Source organism: Poecilia formosa, unplaced genomic scaffold (assembly GCF_000485575.1).
Source record: "Poecilia formosa unplaced genomic scaffold, Poecilia_formosa-5.1.2 Scaffold561, whole genome shotgun sequence".
In the NCBI taxonomy this organism is placed as follows: Eukaryota; Metazoa; Chordata; class Actinopteri; order Cyprinodontiformes; family Poeciliidae; genus Poecilia; species Poecilia formosa.
The window spans coordinates 104,599-123,105 of NW_006800500.1; the positions used below are offsets into that span (position 1 = coordinate 104,599).

General features: G+C 42.6%; 3 protein-coding genes across 10 annotated transcripts in view; 2 read left to right on the forward strand and 1 right to left on the reverse strand.

Annotated features, from left to right (window-relative positions):
- c5 (complement component 5) overlaps positions 1–5,554 on the forward strand; it is a 29,682-nt gene extending 24,128 nt beyond the window's left edge. The window contains exons 36-42 of one of the 2 annotated variants that reach the window (XM_007540819.2): positions 1,381–1,455; positions 2,450–2,555; positions 3,734–3,817; positions 3,897–3,986; positions 4,659–4,748; positions 5,070–5,208; positions 5,286–5,554. In XM_007540819.2, the coding sequence (XP_007540881.1) occupies positions 1,381–1,455; positions 2,450–2,555; positions 3,734–3,817; positions 3,897–3,986; positions 4,659–4,748; positions 5,070–5,208; positions 5,286–5,421 (720 nt within the window). In that variant the 3' untranslated portion in view covers positions 5,422–5,554. The remainder of the gene's footprint in view (positions 1–1,380; positions 1,456–2,449; positions 2,556–3,733; positions 3,818–3,896; positions 3,987–4,658; positions 4,749–5,069; positions 5,209–5,285) is intronic. The other variant, XM_016665285.1, reaches the window with a different exon arrangement.
- Positions 5,555–6,623: 1,069 nt separating this feature from the next.
- LOC103129633 (centriolin-like) overlaps positions 6,624–18,507 on the forward strand; it is a 32,926-nt gene continuing 21,042 nt past the window's right edge. For 3 of the 7 annotated variants that reach the window (XM_016665293.1, XM_016665289.1, XM_016665291.1), the window contains exons 1-7: positions 6,625–6,734; positions 11,243–11,390; positions 11,475–11,563; positions 11,672–11,779; positions 11,844–11,948; positions 12,852–12,952; positions 13,194–13,302. In XM_016665293.1, the coding sequence (XP_016520779.1) occupies positions 6,690–6,734; positions 11,243–11,390; positions 11,475–11,563; positions 11,672–11,779; positions 11,844–11,948; positions 12,852–12,952; positions 13,194–13,302 (705 nt within the window). In that variant the 5' untranslated portion in view covers positions 6,625–6,689. Of the gene's footprint in view, positions 6,735–8,102; positions 8,258–11,232; positions 11,391–11,474; positions 11,564–11,671; positions 11,780–11,843; positions 11,949–12,851; positions 12,953–13,193; positions 13,303–18,507 lie in introns of those variants that run through there. The other 4 variants (XM_016665292.1, XM_016665290.1, XM_016665294.1 and 1 more) reach the window with 4 other exon arrangements.
- Positions 13,931–18,507, reverse strand: part of LOC103129631 (neoverrucotoxin subunit alpha-like) — a 7,045-nt gene continuing 2,468 nt past the window's right edge. Inside the window, exons 3-4 of the mRNA XM_007540799.2 lie at positions 16,143–17,621; positions 13,931–15,983 (exon numbers count right to left, since the gene is read on the reverse strand). Coding sequence (XP_007540861.1) covers positions 15,442–15,983; positions 16,143–17,621 — 2,021 coding nt within the window. The 3' untranslated portion in view covers positions 13,931–15,441. The remainder of the gene's footprint in view (positions 15,984–16,142; positions 17,622–18,507) is intronic.

Sequence of the window (18,507 nt, forward strand, 5' to 3'; positions counted from 1 at the left end):
AAGGCCCATTTCCTGCCCAGTGAAAAGCAATTTCTGCTTGAACTGACAGTTAAACTCAAAGGGATGATTTCATATAGATATGAAATAATCTGCTGAATAAATAAATACTTCATTTCCATTCTGTGTTTTCATTTATACTATTATAGGAACGTCAATGTTAACAAAGGTTGGCCTGTCAGAATCTGAGCACCTGACTGTAGTTTTTTCTGACAGGTTATTTCAGATTCACTGTAAATGTGTCTTAAAATGTAAACATACTGAACTTTGGTTGGGACGGCTCGCAGTGAGCAGAGGGAAACTTCACTCATTTTTAAATCTAAAACTCGACAGTTTAAATTTTAAAGTTTTGTAAAATGATTTACTTTTTCTTTATTTTTCAACCTTTTTATGCCAGTTTTCTTTTTCCTTTAGGGAATCCTGTTCATTTATTTAATGTTTCCTTTAATAAACCACAGATATCAGAGTTATATTCTGAATATTCCTCTCCTATTGTCACAACATGGTGGCAGGTTTGTTTTGATGAGGGAACAACAACATGATGTAAAGATACAAAACCAGACAAAGATTTGGCAAACGCCATGATTCAAAGTCGTGACATTTTAAGTACTTTCATCTTTAAGTGGATCAGGGAAATTAAAAATTAAAATTCTAAGTTACAAGTCAGTTAAGTTTACAGTCATCACAATTTATAATTGTTAGGATCTAAAAGTTTAAGCTACAAACTAAAATTGAATAAGAGAAATTTCAGACTCAGTTTGTTCAACATAAAATGTTAATATTTTCATGTGAATTACAGACTTGGGACTGAAAGTTCCTACAAACTAACATTTTATCTTCACATCTGGGTTGAGTTACAAAAACATGGGAGCCAAAGTTTGGCAAAAAAATTAAACTTAAATAGTTTAAGTCTTAAATTTAATGCTATAAAGCTCGATGTCTTAAAATGTTAAGTTTTGCCCAACTATAGACCAAATCCATCCTAGGATTTGGTTTATATTAGATTATATTTATAATGTATTAGACCATATTACAATTTAACAATGAAATGCTGCTTTTAGACCCGACAGAATAATCAGTAAATAAACAGGAAACTGAGTTTAACTCAGGATTCAGTTTTATTGATGATTTCCACCAGGGGGCAGTGTTACAGAGAAATCAAGACTTCAGATCTGAAACATCAACAACGTCATCATTATGCCTCATTATTCCTCATTATTCCTCATTATGCCTCATTATTCCTCATTATTCCTCATTATGCCTCATTATTCCTCATTATTCCTCATTNGGCCATGTTTACCTTAAATCTGTCATTTTTTATCTGATCTTTTGGTTTTTGAATTTCTGAGGAGATGCTGAACTTTTCTCTCTGCTGGTCTTCAGTTCACAGACGGAGAGTACCCGTCTATCTCCCACTATCAGCTCCAGGGAGACACAGTCATCATCCAGATGGACTCTGTGAGTACCTCACCCTGAGCTCTGGACTTTGACTAGGCCATCACAGCACCTCGCTTCGTCCAGTTCAGGGTTGTGACCTTTAACCTTCTGACTGAGGCCTGTAGTGTCAGAGATGGAGCTCCTCATCTCTCTGAGCTTCATGCTCTGACCTCTGACCCCGAGCTGAACATTGAAACAGTTTCCTCTCTGGAATCATCCAATTTGACCTTTTCCTGTCATCTTAATTTTTTTATTTTATCCATCCATTTTCTAACACCCTGGTCCCTCAGTGGGTCAGGAGCTGCTGCTGCCTCCAGCTGTCGCTCCAGGCGAGAGGCGGGGTCGCCTGGCCGGGTCGCCTGGCCGGGTCGCCTGGCCGGGTCGCCTGGCCGGGTCACCAGTCTGTCGCAGGGCTTATTTTATTTTAATTTTGTAATTATTTTAAGTTCTTATTATTAGTTTTTATCATCTTGGTGTGAGAGACACTGAATTTATTAGTTTATTTTACTGTTCATGTGTATCTCAGGTATCCCACCCAATTTGTTTTATTATAATAAGTTAATTCCTTCAGAATTTATTTTGTCTGTCTTGTGCCTTGATCCTCTGTACTAATATTTCCTGCATGTCACTGAATGTGCCTGTTTTGCTCCTCCAACGTGCCGTTTGAGAGCCAATCTTCTGTTTTTCGTTCTGCTGAGGAGCCGATAGGCACCAGGTGTGACAGACTGAGTTTTCTTGTGTTCAGGTAAATAAAACCCATTTTTATTCACAAAGACAACTCCGGACGTCCCAGCAACAACATTGGGAATAATCTTACTCTCTCCGGAATGACAGATTTCAGGTAGCTTAGAGATGACCTTTGACCCTTCCCAGCAGCAGTTGCTTCTTTCAGGTCATCGCTGATGTTTTTCCATCCTGGCATTGTGCTAACCTACACATGATGATGATGATGATGGTGATGATGATTAGAAGCCTCCGTCAGTATTTTTGTTATTTCCCATCTTTTGACCCTCAGGTTCCCTCTGAGGTCTTCCTGTGTGTCGGGTTTCGGGTCAGAACCAGGTTCAGGGTGATTGGTGCTGCTGAGTCCCTGATGACCGTCACAGAACCTCAGGACAAAGGTGAGCCTGCAGTGAATGCTGGGACATGTAGTCTTACATTTGGACCTGAACCGTCTTCTTGTCAGTCAGTAACTGAGTGTTAAAGTTTTGCTCAAATTTTTCAGATTAAACTGGATTATTCTTATCTGAGCACCGCTAACTAAAAAGCTAGCTACATGAATGCTAAAGCCTCAGCTGTAAACATTACGTGGGATTTATTTGTGGCTAATGCTAAAATGCTAAATTCACCCATGTTGCCCTCCATGTGTTGATGACCAGCTTCAGGAAGTGATTCTTCGGATCAGAACCCGCTCTCAGTTTTATATTTGTTGAGTTTTGCTAACTCTGTTGCTGATTTAGCCTGATTAGCCGCGGTAGAGCTCTGGTCAGGAAGAAGCAGCACAATTTTTTACTGCAGAGCAACAGTTTAACTAACATCCCTGTTTTTTATATCAGAGTTGTTTTCTTCTGTGTACCTCATTTGTTGGCTTGCTGTATATTTTCCATTTATTTACTAAAGATTCTTGAGAAAAAAAGAATGTGGAGACAGGAAATGAAATTGCTGTGTAAACAGGCTTCAAAATAAGAGCATAGATATTAAGGGAATTTTTAACAGTCAGTATCCAAATCTTCAATAAAAATGTCAAACTTTCTTCAACTGAAAGTTTACAAAACAGCCAAGTAAATTAGCACTTCACAATTTATAGAGAAAATTAATTTAGGAGAATCTAAGTGCTCTGAAGGTTACCCGTTAGCAAAGTGCTAAACCAGTGTTTCTCCACTCCGGTCCTCAGCCCCCCTGCTCTGCATGTTCTAGATGAGCCTCTGTTCCAGAACAGCTGATTCAAATGATTACATGACCACCAGGTGCTGCAGATCCTGTTAATCACCCAGAGATACAGTCCAGGTGTGGTAGAAGGGAAACACCTAAAACATGCAGGACAGGGGGGGTGAGGACCAGGATGGAGAAACACTGGATTAAGGTCTGCTGTGTCTTTGGGTCCTACTGTTCTCCCAGAGTGGTCCTACATCAAACCCACTCGGGACGTTAATATTTGGCCCTACCTGGGGACGGTCCCGGTTCCCAGGTTTCCAACCTTTTTCTAATGTTTTCATTGAGCAAATCTCATAAAATCTTTTTTTCTCTGTTTCCATGTTGATGAGAATCTGCTGCTAACCTGCAACGTTTCTGTTTCCAGGCAGCCTGTGCACCAAGCAGTTCTCCAGTGAGCTGCAGAGGCTGCAGCGCCTCTGTGTGGGCGAACAGTGCCAGTGCATGGCAGGTGAGGCGGGTTTCTGTTCTGAATGGCTGGCTCCAGCTGCAGCTGACCTTATTAAGCTGAGTGCTGTGTGACCCTGCAGCTGCATGTGCAACCTACAGAGGGAGCATGGACACCACTCTGACCGCAGCCAAACGCATCGAGGAGACCTGCCAGCCGCATATCAAATACGGTGAGAGGCTGGAAGCTGATTGGATGCTTTTAGCTGCAGTGTTGTTAAAAACAGATGGAGGTTCTCAGATGGGATCGTTATTGGAGGTTAAAGATGAAATGATCTGGTCACAGCAGCAGCTCTAAACTCACCTGGAGGGTTTATAATCTCTTACAGGTAAAGTTAAAGGAATTGTGAGGCAATAATAATATGGTTTAATTATGTTGGAAAACCCCCAACACGCCCCCTAGAGGCTCCTGGAGGAGCTGCATCTGGTCCTCAGCTCTCCCTCTCAGTGGTCCCGCCCTCCTCACAGCAGATCTTTGATCTGATTGGCCACTAGGCTGCCATGCAGCCAATCACATGTGAGGATTTGGGATCATACCATAATATGAAAACAGATGGGGGGCCGACAAACAGCCAGGTGATGGAGGTCAGGAGACCCAGAAATATAACTAATGATTAGTTTAAAGATGTTATTTATAATAATAATAAATTATCATGGGCCTGTTTGGTAGATTTGAGGTGTTTCAATTTGTTTTTGTTTTAATATTAAAAGTTTGATTAAAATATTACAGAAAAGTAATAATCACTGCATTAATAAAAAAACAAATACATTAAATTAGGGAAATATGAGGCTTCTCATAAAAACACTGAATGCAGCTCTGATTGGTCTGCCTGCTTCCTCTGCAGCCTTCAAGGTGACGGTGAAATCCTCGGCAGCGGAGGGAGACTTTATGACCTACACAGCCACCGTAGCTGAGGTCTTCAAGAAGTCTGAAGGTGAGACCAGCTTGTTACCATGGAAACGCAATAGCAACCATGGACGCCACTGCATGGTCTTTCACTCAGTCACTAACATCAATATGGAGGAAGAATGACTGAAGTTTAGTTTTTCTATTCACTTTTTTCTCTTGTAACGCTTCATGAGGCGCTAAGTGGAGTTAGCATGCAACGTAGCGCAGAGTCGGACAGGAATTGACCCAGCAGACGGTGTTCTGGTTCTATGACTGAGATGATCTGGTCTGGCTCTGTGGGCCCAGTAGAACCGGGTCCTTCCTGACTTTACTCTGACTCTGGTTCTGGTTCTGGTTCTGGTCCCAGTGCTGGAAGCAGCCGGTCCGGGCAGCAACCTGGACCTGGTAAAGAAGGCGACCTGCAGCAGTGTGGAGCTGCAGAACAACCAGCAGTACCTGGTACTGGGCTCTGGGGGGTCAGAGGTCACGCAGGGTGGCGGGTCCAGGTGGGTGGTTCTGCTAAGGTTCTGCCCAGGTTCTGCTCAGCTCGGTTAGGGTCTCACCTGTGGTGTTTCTGGACCAGCAGGTACCGGCTGCCTCTGGACTCGGAGGCGCTGGTGGAGCTGTGGCCCGCAGCTTGTAGTTCTTCAGAGTGTCAGGACTACAACTCCCAGCTGATGAGCTACGCTGTGGACCTGCAGCTGTTCGGCTGCCCCTGACCCACGGACCGGGTCATCTCTGGACACGGTTTAAACATGAATGGGTCCAAGGCAGAACTCTGCATTTATTAAACATTCATTATTAATACAGATGTATTTTTTCTAGTGTTGGAAAATAAATGAAGTTATTAAACAAAAATGTCTCTTAAAAAGCATCAGTGTTTTTATTCTGCCTTCATTGCTGCTAAAAGATGGAGAATGAAATTAATCTGGATTATCACTAGAAGTTTTGAAGGGGTCAAAGGTTACCTGGAGGCTCAGGTTCTGCAGCAGCTCAGAGTTTATTCTGAGGTTCATCTGGATCCTGACTGAAAACACAGAACAGCAGCAACATGTCGGGAGGGACTGGTAACAGATCAAGAGGTCTCTGGTTCAACTCCAGACGCTTCCTGATTTCTGGTTAGGAAAAGAAAACAGGAGAGGAAACCTGCATGGATGTAAATGAGTTAAACCTGGAGTAAAAATCTATGGAAACCTGTTTGCACCACTCCGGTTAAAAAAAAATAAAAAAAAAATTATCTTGAAATTTCGAGTTGGTGTCTTGAAATAATGAGATCCAGGATAAAGAGGATAAATTATCTTCTTTATACCGGATCTTCATAGTATCTGGAAGTAATGACTTTATTTATTTATTTATTTTTACCAGAGTGACAGAAACAGGTAAGTTTGATCTGACAACAAGACATACTGGGAGGTAAGTCCTAATTTATAGAATATGTTTGTGTAAAGTAGAAACGGCTCTGTTTTTAATATTTTAGTTGAGATGTTAAAAAATAAAACATGTTTATTTTAGTTTCATTCTTAATTTTTGTTGGTTATCAATGTCTTATTTAATATTACACAGGATGTAATATATAATTTTAAATTGCTTATTTCCATTAGCTATAAGAGGAAAAAATAATTTACAGAAATAAAAGCTTTCAAACATTGATCTCTGTGTTATTAATCTATTTAGTGTGTTTGAATTAGTGACAAAATTCCTTAAATAAATTTGCTTTTTATTAATGGTTTAATAATTTATTGAACGAGTCTGTAAATATTCCTCCTTCCATGAATCTCCGAAGTAGAGAATCGAATCAGGTCGCTATCTCTTTAAGACGTACTGACACGCTCTGCCTTTTCTGTGCTCCTATTGGACAGCAGCTCCTGGTCACCCCGCAGACTCTTCTCTAATTGGCTGAAAAAGAGAGCGATTTCCTGTTTTTATTCAACAGAGTGAAGGGAAGAGCAGAAGTTTGTAACGGAGAGAAGGAGGCGAAGATGGAGGAATGAGAGGAGAAGATGGAGAAGAGGAGGACAGAGAGCTGAACGCTGTGAGTAAAACAAGCCGAGAGTCCGAGGAAGAGGAGCTGGAGCTTCCTCAGGAAAACTGCAGAAACTCGGTTCTGATCCATAAGTTCAGAACCGAATCTGACCTCATCAGACAAAGAGGAGGAGCTTCCAACCGGAAGTCCAGACTGTTAGGAAAACATGGTCCAGGTTTTGTCTCTGTGTTATATGCTTTTCACATTAAGACTGAATGAAGAAGAATTTAATTTTAAACTCATAAATCCAAAATAAAACAACAGAACAGAACCATCTTAGGATCTTACTGACTTTATAAAAGTCATCCAGAACTGGAGAGTCCAAACAACATCCAGGCAAAAAAAAAAAAAGCATGTAAGGTACTTCCTCAACAACACAATAAAAATATTTAATTAATTAAACAAGTAAATTAGTTGGACTTGTTGCTGGAAGGTGTGTAAATTATTACAGATCCTAAACTTAAAAATGTTTTGCAGGTTTGTCTTTAATGTTTAGGTATCAGTAGAACTAAATTGAGTAAATTGTGAGATTTACGTTGATTCTACGCTTCTGTGAGCGGCTTCACAAAGTGGCAGAGGAACGTCGCGACCCACCTTCAATTAAGATAAACAGTTTCAAACCTATGAACTACAATAATACGCTAAAGTGCGATCCAAGCATCCTCCATTCACTACTCCGTGTTCTGATCCAAACCTAGAGTAAACCGTGTCTGGTTCTGGTCTGAATAATTTGATGTTTTATTGGCTGAAAGATGAAGACGGATTGCCTCTACATTACAGATGGTGACCTTTGACCTCTGATGGAGCTCTGGATGTGTTCCCATTTGGAGTCATGAACTCCCCTTTGTGTTTATTGTTGAAGTCAGGATGGATGGTCTTTAATCTGAAGTGACGATGTCATCATAAATGGCCGACAGCTTCAGCTAAAAAATGTTGAAGGACATTTCTGTGTTTGCAAACGCCACCCAATCAAAATTAACAGCAATAATTTGGTTAATTATTCATATTTAGCCTCAAACTAAATATTTATCTAGATATTCAGCTTGACAATTAAATATTATTTTTGTTCTAATTATTTAGCTTAAAATAAAGTTTTAGCTACATATTTATCTTGATGGCTAACTATTTAGTTTGACACAAAATAGAATATTTAGTTTAGTGGCCAGATATTTGTCTTAGGGTGTATTCAGACCGGATAGTCCGGTAGACTCGGTTCGATTGGGAACTAAAATTGTAACATTTGTTACATTTTAAGAACTGTAGTTTGCATTCACACTGCACTGAGTCAAACGACTAAAACTAACTGAAAAACCTGTTCCCCCCATCACCTGTGGGGGCGCTGCACCAAGAACTACTGAAGAAATTAACACAAAACCTCTGAAGAAGAGCAGCGCAACTTCCTTCTTCACAAAAAGTAAACCAAAACAGAGCAGTGTCAGATTTTAGCGGTTGCAGGATTTCTTCATTCATATACGGTACATCCTGTTAGCCGCTAACGCTAGCGACGCTCCTGCAGGCGCCATTACTGCGCGGTGAGTCTGTCCACTAAACCAGGCTGTTCCAGTGCGGGATGAGCAGGAATCACAAAATGATCTCAGCGCCTTTATTTCTTAGCCAGTTTCTATAAACATGCTTAAATTAAAGCTGAGGACATTGCTGATGATTGTAAGTATTCTCCCTTAATATAAATCTATATAAGCAGTTTGGTTTCTTTTTTTAAAGGTTTTGTTGGCTCTAGTGGCCTTTATTAGAAAGTAGTTTGACAGGAAAGAGGGGGAAGACATGCGGCAAATGTCACCAGGCCGGGAATCGAACCTGTGGCCACCGCCATGAGGACCAAGGCCTCAATACGTGGGTTATGCTTTGTCCCTGCGCCACCACAGGACCCCTGCAGTTTGGTTCCTATCAAGATGCAAGAGAGAACTAAGCAAATTTCTCCATCCTATTTGATGATGATGTTCAAATAAATGAGGCAGTTAGATCAGTTTTTGTCATTTATTAAAGGTTTAAAAACTACAGCATCTGCAGCGCGCCACAGCAATGAGACTGAGCTGATAACCAGTTGTAAAACAACTTCAAACCATTTATATTCTGCTTTCCTGTGCCTAGTGTCGGCATGCAGACCCGTTGCCATGACAACCGACACCATCTCCACTAACCCAGAGCAGAGAGTAATCTGTGACCAGAATGTCCTGCACTGATGCTAACTTCCTGCTTGTGGAACGGTCTGTAGTCAGGTTGCATTCAGACAGGCTTTCTACCGGTTCAGAGTTCACTTCAACCCTCCTGTTATGTTCCGGGTTGCCCGTTTTAAAGTTTAAAATTACCAAAAAAAAATAGTTGGAAGTATTTCTTTTGCATGAAACTTTTTCTGTTTGTCTTAATAGGTGCACTCTAAATATAAATTGAAAATATATTCATTTTACACATTTGCAACCCCCCCTGCGTCTACATATTACATAGATAGTGTTCGGGTCAATTTGACCCGGTGGTCAAGTTGTAGGGTAAAAAGGGTCAAAAAAAAAAAAAGTCAAATTCTATATGTTTCCTTGCAGCTATGAGACATATTTCACCCCCTGGTCCCCCACACACACAGACCACACACACACACAGACCCACTTTCTCACTATTGTCTTAACTAGGAAACTGCGAGAAAGCCGGTGTTCATGCAGCTTTTGACGGGAACATTTTCTGTTTCCATGGACAAACTCCACCCACACTGAGTGGACAAACTCCACCCACACTGAGTGGACAAACTCCACCCACACTGAGTGACACTGGCAGAAATGGAGGGAAACATAAATACTCTGCATGACTCATTTGTCTTGATTTTAATCACCAGGTCAGTTTGACCCTGAACAGTATACGTGTCTCAAGTTCAATTATAAAGATCACCCATTGAAAAAAATATCAAAATATAATATAAAAAAATTTACAAAAGATCAATTTGAAGGAAATTATTTTTTGTTTGTAGGTTTTTTTCAGTAAATGAATTTTTTTTATGTCCAAGTGAGTAAATTGTCGTCATTGATCCTTTATTTGTGAGAAATAAAAAAAAACATCACAGCACAAATATTGATTGAAATGGTTAGTATTAGAGTTAATAATCAGGTATAAAAATGTTTGGGAGGAATTTTTTGGTTTCTGACACTATTGCATGATTAAACACTCCCTGGGTCAAATTGACCAGGAACATTATTGCTGTACCTCAGAAACAAACATAACAGGAGGGTTAAGTATCTGGGGATCTTGTTCACGAATGGGGGAAGAAGGGAGCGGGAGATCGACATGCGGATCGGCACAGTGACTGCCGTGAAGCGGGCGTTGTATCGGTCCATTGTAGTGAAGAAAGAGCTGAGTCAAAAAGCGAAGCTCTCGATTTACCGGTCGATCTTCGTTCCCACCCTCATCTATGGTCATGAGCTTTGGGTCATGACCGAAAGAACGAGGTCCCGGATACAAGCGGCCGAAACGGGTTTCCTCTGCAGGGTGGCTGGGCTCTCCCTTAGAGAGAGAAGCTCGGTCATCCAGGAGGGACTCAGAGTAGAGCTGCTGCTCCTCCACGTCGAGAGGAGCCAGTTGAGGCTCGGGCATCTGGTCAGGATGCCTCCTGGACGCCTCCCTGGTGAGGAGTTCAGGTCCCACCGGGAGGAAAAAGTGAGTTCTGGATTTGTGCAATATAAAGCTAAATGTTGGTTCTTCTTGTTCTGGGTTGCTAAGTAAGCTAACAGGAGTTTCTCTGGGTCTTGCTTCGATATTAAAAGTATAAAGCTAACTGTTGGTCTAAAGTAATGAGTACTCCACCATTTATAAAAGTAAAGAATAAGTAGGATGAAATAGCAACATCATGAAGAACATGGCACATATAGCGAGATAAGGCACAGATATGGAGGCAGCAAACAAAAATTGAGAGTATCTGCTGTGTATGTCCATGAGCCTGTACGTGCTAGCTCTCCTAGTGGTCTCTGTTATGATGGTCTTATCTAAGAGCAAGTCCTCTTGGGAGCACGGATGTCTTCAGAAAGGAGTGGGATGGGCAGGAGCGTCAAGTTTACGTTTCTTCCAGGAGATTTGAGATAGCCATCCAGCCACGGCTAACGCAGGGGAGCCATTTCAGATACAGACAATATGCTTTAGGCCAGGTACATTTTAAATTTCAATGTACCCTACAGTCTCACCAATGCATCTCTGTTCATTCCAATAATCCAAATTAGTGTGGTCGTTCCTGCCGGACTGAAACTAGCAACTTCTTCAACATCAATTTCATCCCGCTGGTGAGTTTTAAGTTCCTCAGCTGGGCTGCGATTCGCCAGTTACGAATCCAACTTGCACCTCTGTCCCACAGCATGGTGGGCAGGGAGGTGCCGGAGGGAAAAGCGTCCGTCTTACCCGTAAGACGTAACTTAGGTCTTATCTCAGACATTAACCGGGTCGTCTGGTGCTGCTCAGATTAAACGCTGTGACTTTAAATCCAGATCATTCCAGTGATTCATTGCTTGTGTCTGAGGTCCAATCAGAACCTGCTGCAGAACCACATGAGGGTCCGGCTACCCAGCACCATGAGCAGGAAGGACGGCCAGCTGGAGGGTCGCCTTGATGACCTCCTGTCACGCATTGCCATGGAGACGCAGGAGATCAAAGAGCTGGAGCAGCAGCTGACCAGCAGTAAGGACAACCAATCACAGAGCTGCTCCGGACCTCCAGCCTTCTGATTGGGTGTTTAAACAACATCATGTTGTGCTGCTGCAGGTCAGATTCTGGCCAACGAAGCGCTGCAGAGGGATCTGCAGGAGGCAACTACTGGACTGCAGGAGTACCTGAGAGGACTGAGGCAGCAGGTACACCTGGAGGGGTGCAGAGGGAGGGGCTACCAGGGTGGCAGAGAGGGTTCATCCCAGTTCACCTGGGGGACGACCCGGTTCATCCATCGTCTCTGTTTGTTTCAGGCCCGGCGCTATCAGCAGCAGGTCCATGTTCTTCAGGCGGAGAACCAGAGCCTGCGGCGCCTCCTGCAGGACTCCAATAGATACTGCAGGATGGTGCAGGACCCTCAGGTCAGAAGGTCGAGTAGAGGTCACTGTCTTATGAAGTCATGGTGTTAATCCCCTCTGTGTCCAGCAGGAGGAGCTGTCTGCGCTGTGGACGGAGGTTCAGGCTCTGAGGGTCCGACAGGCGGAGCTGGAGGCGGAGCTTCGGCAGCTGAGGGAGGAGCCAGCCCACCAGGTGACACTGGGAGGTTCCAGGTTTAAGAAGCACCTGGATGCAGGAAGGGGCGGAGTCAGAACCATACCATATATGGAAATATCACATTTGAACTCCTGAACTGAAGGGGGCGCCATTTACTATATTAACCACAGTTAATTTCTTAATTATATTTTATGTTACAATGTTGAATAAATCAAATATATTGATTAATACAAAATACATGATCTGTTTAGTTGTAACTATATTGATATTTATAATTATGTTTTCTGAAATATCACAGCTAATATGGCAATAGCGCCCCCTTCACTTCCACATTGCAATGGGGCCAGCCTTTTTTTTTTTATTCAAATAAAACGTTAACAATAGAAATAGAACATAAGCTACACTCATAATAAACCAGGCTTTATAAATAATATTTACAGGTGGAATTATAGAAATAAATTAGAGATAAAGCAACATTGCAAAACAAAGCAGCATTTACAGTCAACAAATATTTGATTTCTTCAAGAAACTTCATTTAGCAAATGGGAAAAACAAATAAATGAGTTATGCAGCAGAATACGATCCTCGCATGATCAAATAAATAAATACACGGGCATAGATTCACAGATATAAACTGAACCGATTTTTATTTTACCTTTTGTTTTTCTTCCTTTAGAAAATAAAGTGTGACGTTTTATCAGAGAAATTATCTTTTATGGTGCCAGAAACGACCAGAAAACATAAAACCACAGCTGGGGTAGGAAATGGCGCCCCCTTCAGTCCCGGAGTGCAGATGTGATATTTCCATATGTGGTTCTGTTCTGATGCTTGACCCAGTTCTGCCCCTTCCTGCAGCTGAGCTTTATTCCCAAAACCAGCAGGACAATCCATCTGGAACCAGAACCAGAGTTAACCCAGTTAGGTTCTGTCTGTCTGCAGGTCCAACAGGAACAGTTTAACCCAACTCGGATCCAGCTGGAGCAGCTTCCCGACACTCTATCAGAACCAGAGAACCAGACGGAACCACAGGATGGAACCAGGTACCAGAACTGCTGCTGGTTCCAGCAGATTTACTGTGAAGCAGTCCGGAGTCTTTTGGACCTGAACCGGTCCGTCTGGATCTGCAGTTCTGAGCCGAAGATTCCGACTACTATGAAGTTCTGGTTCTGACTATGTCCAGTTTGCAGAGCAGCATCATGTTCTACTTTGGAGATGTTTCAGGTTCTGGTTGGTTCTGGTCGGTCAGTCAACAGAACCTGATTTCATGTCTGCTTCTCCCAGTTCTACAGACTCTCTGAGCACCAAGCGGCTCCACGGGTCAGTCCACCAGAACCAGACCGGCAGGCAGGAGGTCCGACAGGCCCAGACCCAGACGGTGGAGCAGAACCTGGTCAGTACCAGCTGGGTGTGTCCACTTATAATAACAGCCAGAGACCGGAGCGGACAGACTGCTCAGAACTCAATGCTGGATCTGAGTCACAGGTCCGGTTCTAGTAGAGCGGGATCAATGCCTGCATTCTCCAGTGACCTTTTGACCCCTGGCCCCTGCCACAGGTCAGGTTACAGACTCAGGTCAGGAGGAAACGCTCCATGTTTTCATTTCAGCTCAGTTTATTTATTTTGAGCCAAATTACAACAAACATGATTTCAAATCAGTTTTCTAGAATCTAGAATTTAAATCACAACGATTTAAAAAGGGATTTATCGGCAACAGTCTGCATGTCCACATAATCCCAGGTCCTGACCGGACCAGAACCAGAATCTGATCTGAGCCTTTGGTTTTCGGCTTTAATCTTTCAGTTTTCGCTGTTTCACTTCATCCCGGTCCAGAACCGACCCAGGCAAAGGTTCTGAAACAAGAACAGTACCTTTAGGCGCTGCATGTTAAGTCAGTAAAACAGTTTTATTCAGATAAAATGCTTCAAATTATATAAAAAAAGAATTAACATAAAAATGAAGAAGAAAACAAGAATAGTGTAAAAGCATCAAACAAACATNATGATCTGGACCCTCAGGCACCATTAAACAGACATCCTGAGTTTTTATTGTAAAAACAAAAATCACAGAAAAGATAAGAAGTTCAAATGATTATGATGAGAATGAAAACCTCAGAATTTCTCCAAAAATAAAAGTTGCTAAATTAGACAAAACTTAACCTAAAGGTAACTCTTATATTCTTCAGTAATTAAAGCTGACAAAGTTATATAAAGTTAAAATGGTTGCTAGTTAACATGGAAGTTCAAATAAAGGATTTGAAAGTTCAAATCAAATCTTTCAGTACATGATTTATTTTCACCAATAACTAAACTTTATTCCCTCCTCCACTAATAAAGTAGATCCCTGTTACCTGGCAGAAAATCCTCTAAATGTTAAAAACATCAACATATTGTGTTTCATAAAAGCCTTTAAAAGTCATAAAATAACCACTTTCCATATAAGAGACAATAATAAGCAAATAAAACCTGTTAACCTGTGATGAACCTGAACATGTTTACATTTACATGATTTAAATCTCACTGAACACCTTTTGTTACAAATAATGGTTTGATCAAACATTCAATCAGTTACAATGTGGGATTCACACAGATGGTCACTTTCTCATTAAGTTAAAACTGAATTGTTTCTGATGGATTCCAGTCAAATCCTCCACCTGTCGCTTTGTGAGGATTGAACTAGGACAGATTTCTGTCTGTCAGGTAAATACGAGTTTAGAGAAAGTTTCTGTAATCAGATTATTCAACGTGTGAAAAATGTTTTCACTGGAAGGAAAAGTAGCAATAAGTTCAATAAAAAGCAGGATTAAAATGAAAGCGCTTCTTTAAATCTGTCAGTTTTTAGTAAATGAGGCTTCAGTTAAAGCAGAGATCTGTAATCTGGTCCTCAGGACCAGATTACAGATCTCTGCTGGAATCTGGTCCTCAGGATCCTCTGCTGTAGGTTCACCTGACTGACCAACTGAAACTCTGACATGCTGAGGATGAAACATAATGACTGGAACCAGTTGGTCTGGTCAGAGACCTGAGGACCAGGGTCAGCTGCAGCGTCCAGAGACTGTCGTCCAACTGGACCTGTGAGAGTTTTACTGAATGAAACCAAAACCATCTACACTTTAAATTCATTTAAAACTACAACATCATCATGAGATCATAACTGAGGCGTAAAATCTGGGTTTTACTGTAAGGTGGAGAAGCTCAGGTCTTTTAGATGCATTTTTCCTCAACAGACCAGAACCAAATGGCCCTCTGGTTCCCTCTGCAGCAGAGCTGGTTCTGATCGGCTCATTGGATCCGGTTCTGTTAGAGCAGAGATGCATCTGAAAGTTACAGCAATGTGAGGTTTAGAGCCACAAGGTGGAAACCCTGAAGACAGAGTTTATCCTGAGTTTATCTCTGATTTCTATACAGCAGATCAGTTTTTACTCCAACACCATAAAACCTTTTGCTCTGTTTGGACTCTGCTAACATTTTAAATGTCTTCACTTCCAGCCAGTCTCATCTGCCTGAATCCCACATTTTCACTCTGTTTGTTTCTACATTGGACTGAAGGAAGCGAAGTTGGATATGTGATAAGCATAAAGCCCTGGGTGCAGCGGCTCAGTGAATTTGGCCCTGAAGGTGTACATGTGAGTCAGAGCGTCAGAGGAGACCTGGTAGAAGGACAGGGAGCCGCCCGGCCAGTCCAGGTACACCCCCACCCTGCTGCAGCCGCCAGCAGGGACAGAGGTGCTCCAGATCTTACCGTTGTGCCAAGCGCTGAGCTCATTATTATGAACACCAAAGTACCAGGATGCAGGATTCTCTCCAAAGCTGCTAACAACATCCTTTCCTTTCCTTTGCATGCTATCGTATACAAGAGCGACCCCGACCTTATTGGGATGTCCGGTGCTCCACTCAACCTCAAAGTAACGGCGCCCTGTCAGCGCCAGCTCAGACAGACCCTGGGTGAAAACATCAAATCTCTGGGGATTATCAGGATATGCCTGCTCAGGCCCACATGTCGCCTTCCTGTTGCCATCAGACAGGTTCAACCAGCCGTTACATGTTTTTGGATCCAAGGTCAGGCTGCAGTGATCTGTTGGTGAAAACAATAATCAGTTACTTTTCCTCACATCTCCTGCAGATTAAAACAGAACCACATGATTTCATATCTAATATGGATCTGATTTAACAACATCTTGGAGTTTGTTAGAGACTGTTGAATAAAATCTGCTGGTATCTGAAGAAGCCTTACACCAAGCCAGGTCTCTTCGGTCTAACGGAGCCGTCACATCAGGAACGTCGGGCCGTGAGAAGTCTTGGGTTTTCAGACTCCCATCCCTGAACTGGTAGACGGTTCCTCCGGTGAACCTTTTGTTTGGCAGAGCAGCTGCCAGGAACCGAAACCTGCGGCTGCCCTTCAGCTGTTTGGCCGCTGAAGTGAACTCTCTGGCTTTTTTCCTCATGTTGGCCACGACTTCATCTGAAAAGAACCACTGGTCCTTACTGGGCGGAGCGACGCTGGGTGGAGGTTTGGTTTGTTTGCTCACATAGCTGGTCATCTGGTCCAGGAAGGGGTCGTCGGTTTCCACAGAGGAGAAGACAAAGCAGAAGAGATCGGCTACGCCTGCAGCTAGAGCCTGTCGGTCCAAACTGTTCTCATCTGGAACGGTCGGGATTCCCTCCATGATGTCCAGGCAGGACATGATGATGTTGATTTCTCTCTCTGCATTATCCAACCAGGCGTCTAAGGTTGTGTGATTGAATGGAGACTTCTCCTGCTCATCAAAGAGCTTTTCCACACATCTTTCATCTTCTTTCCCTTCCCGGATGAGAGGAATCTTCTCCTGCATGGCCCGACTCAGGTTGGATGTGTAGTCTTTACAGTTATCTTCAAAAACCTTCAGCTTTTTTCTAATTTGTGGAAAACTTTCCACCACTTTCTCTTCCTGAGCCTCTCTGCATCTCCTTTCCATCTCTTTTATACTTTCCAGAGAATTACAGAATTTCCTGACCAGACCAGAGGAGATGTTTTCCTTCAGCTCAGCTCCAGTAACGCCCAGATCCTCCAGAGGAGTCAGCCACACTTTGACAGGAACTGAGTTCTTCTTAGTTTCTCCGAGGAGCTCTGGAAGCTTGGAGAAGGTCGTCACCGCATCTTCAAACGTGGTCGGGTTCTTCTCCAGAATAAAGTCACCGTAAAATTTACAGGTGAACTTGTTGATTGCGTCTCTTTCTTCTTTGGTCAGCTTCATTTCTGCTCTGGCCTCAAGATTAAAGGAGGGGATTTTGTTGACCGCAGCAAACATTTTGGCCTGAACGGTCTCAACGCTGCTCGACTCCAACTTCTCACTGTCGAACACAAAGAAAGCATTGGCCCCATAGAGGATGCCTGTGACCACATGTGTTGCATCACTTTTCTCAACAAGATCTTTGTCCTGAAGCTTCACAGCTTGGAAAAGTGAGAGATTCAGCCGGTCATAAAAAGTTGTGGCTTTGTACTGGAAGGTGACTCTGCTCTGGTTCTTGAGCTTCTTGTTGTCATTCAGAAAACCAGCAGATCCCCCGACCTCAACGAGGCCCCCCAGGAAACTGGCTTTGAGAGACACATTCACATCCAGCAGAGACGACTTGGACTCAAAGGAGTCAGAGGTGCTGATTTCATAGGAGCTGCTGGGATGAACCTGACTGCTGAGGTACGAGCTGATAGTTTCTCTTTCCCACAGAGTGAAACCTGTAAAAAGAGAAATTTCATTTTCATTATAAATATATGAAAGCATGAAAGCTTGTGAACATTGTTTTCTAAAGAAAAATTATAATGATCATGTGAAATGAACATCCAAAGCTCAAATTGTAAAGCAGACCCACCAAATAAGGAACACAAAGAAAAAACGTTACATATTTTCATTATTTATTCAATAAAAGTATTTTATCTGTCAAAAACAGAAAATATGCCAAGTGCAAAAGCAAGCTAACTCTTTCAGTTGGTACCTTGTGGCTCCTCCTTTTGCAGCCGTTACTTCAACCAAACGTCTTCTGTAAAACGAGCGTCTCACATCTGTTTGGGATTTTTCTCCACTCCTCCTTGCAGAACTCTGTCAGCTGAGAGGCTGGAGGGACAGCTGGCATCTACGGCCCGTTTCAGATCTTATCACAGCATTTCTATGGGGTTGAGGTCCAGACTGGGCCAATCCAGAGTGCAAATCTTTCTCTTAAGCCATTCTTTGATACTTTTGCTGGATTGCTTTGGGTCATTGTCTTGTTCTTCTCTTTAAATGCAGTGTTGACTTTTCTCCAAACATGGCGCCTGAGGCCAAATTATTCCATTTTGGACTCATCTGTCCAGAAGCCTCTGGTTTGTCCAAGTGCTCTCTGGCAAACTTTAAACGTTGGGTACTGATCTTTTCATTGCACCCCTTAGGAGCTCTGACAGCTGGCTCACTTCCCTCCTTGTTATCTTGATCTTAGCCACTGATGCTGAGTTGTATATCAGCTCATTGGTTTCTGTTGTGGTGTTGGTAGGGATCGTTCTCAATGCTGCATTCTTTCTGATGGTACTTCACTCAGCCGTTGTAATTGGCGTCGGGGTTGCCTGGTGTTCATTCGGGCCACAATTCTTT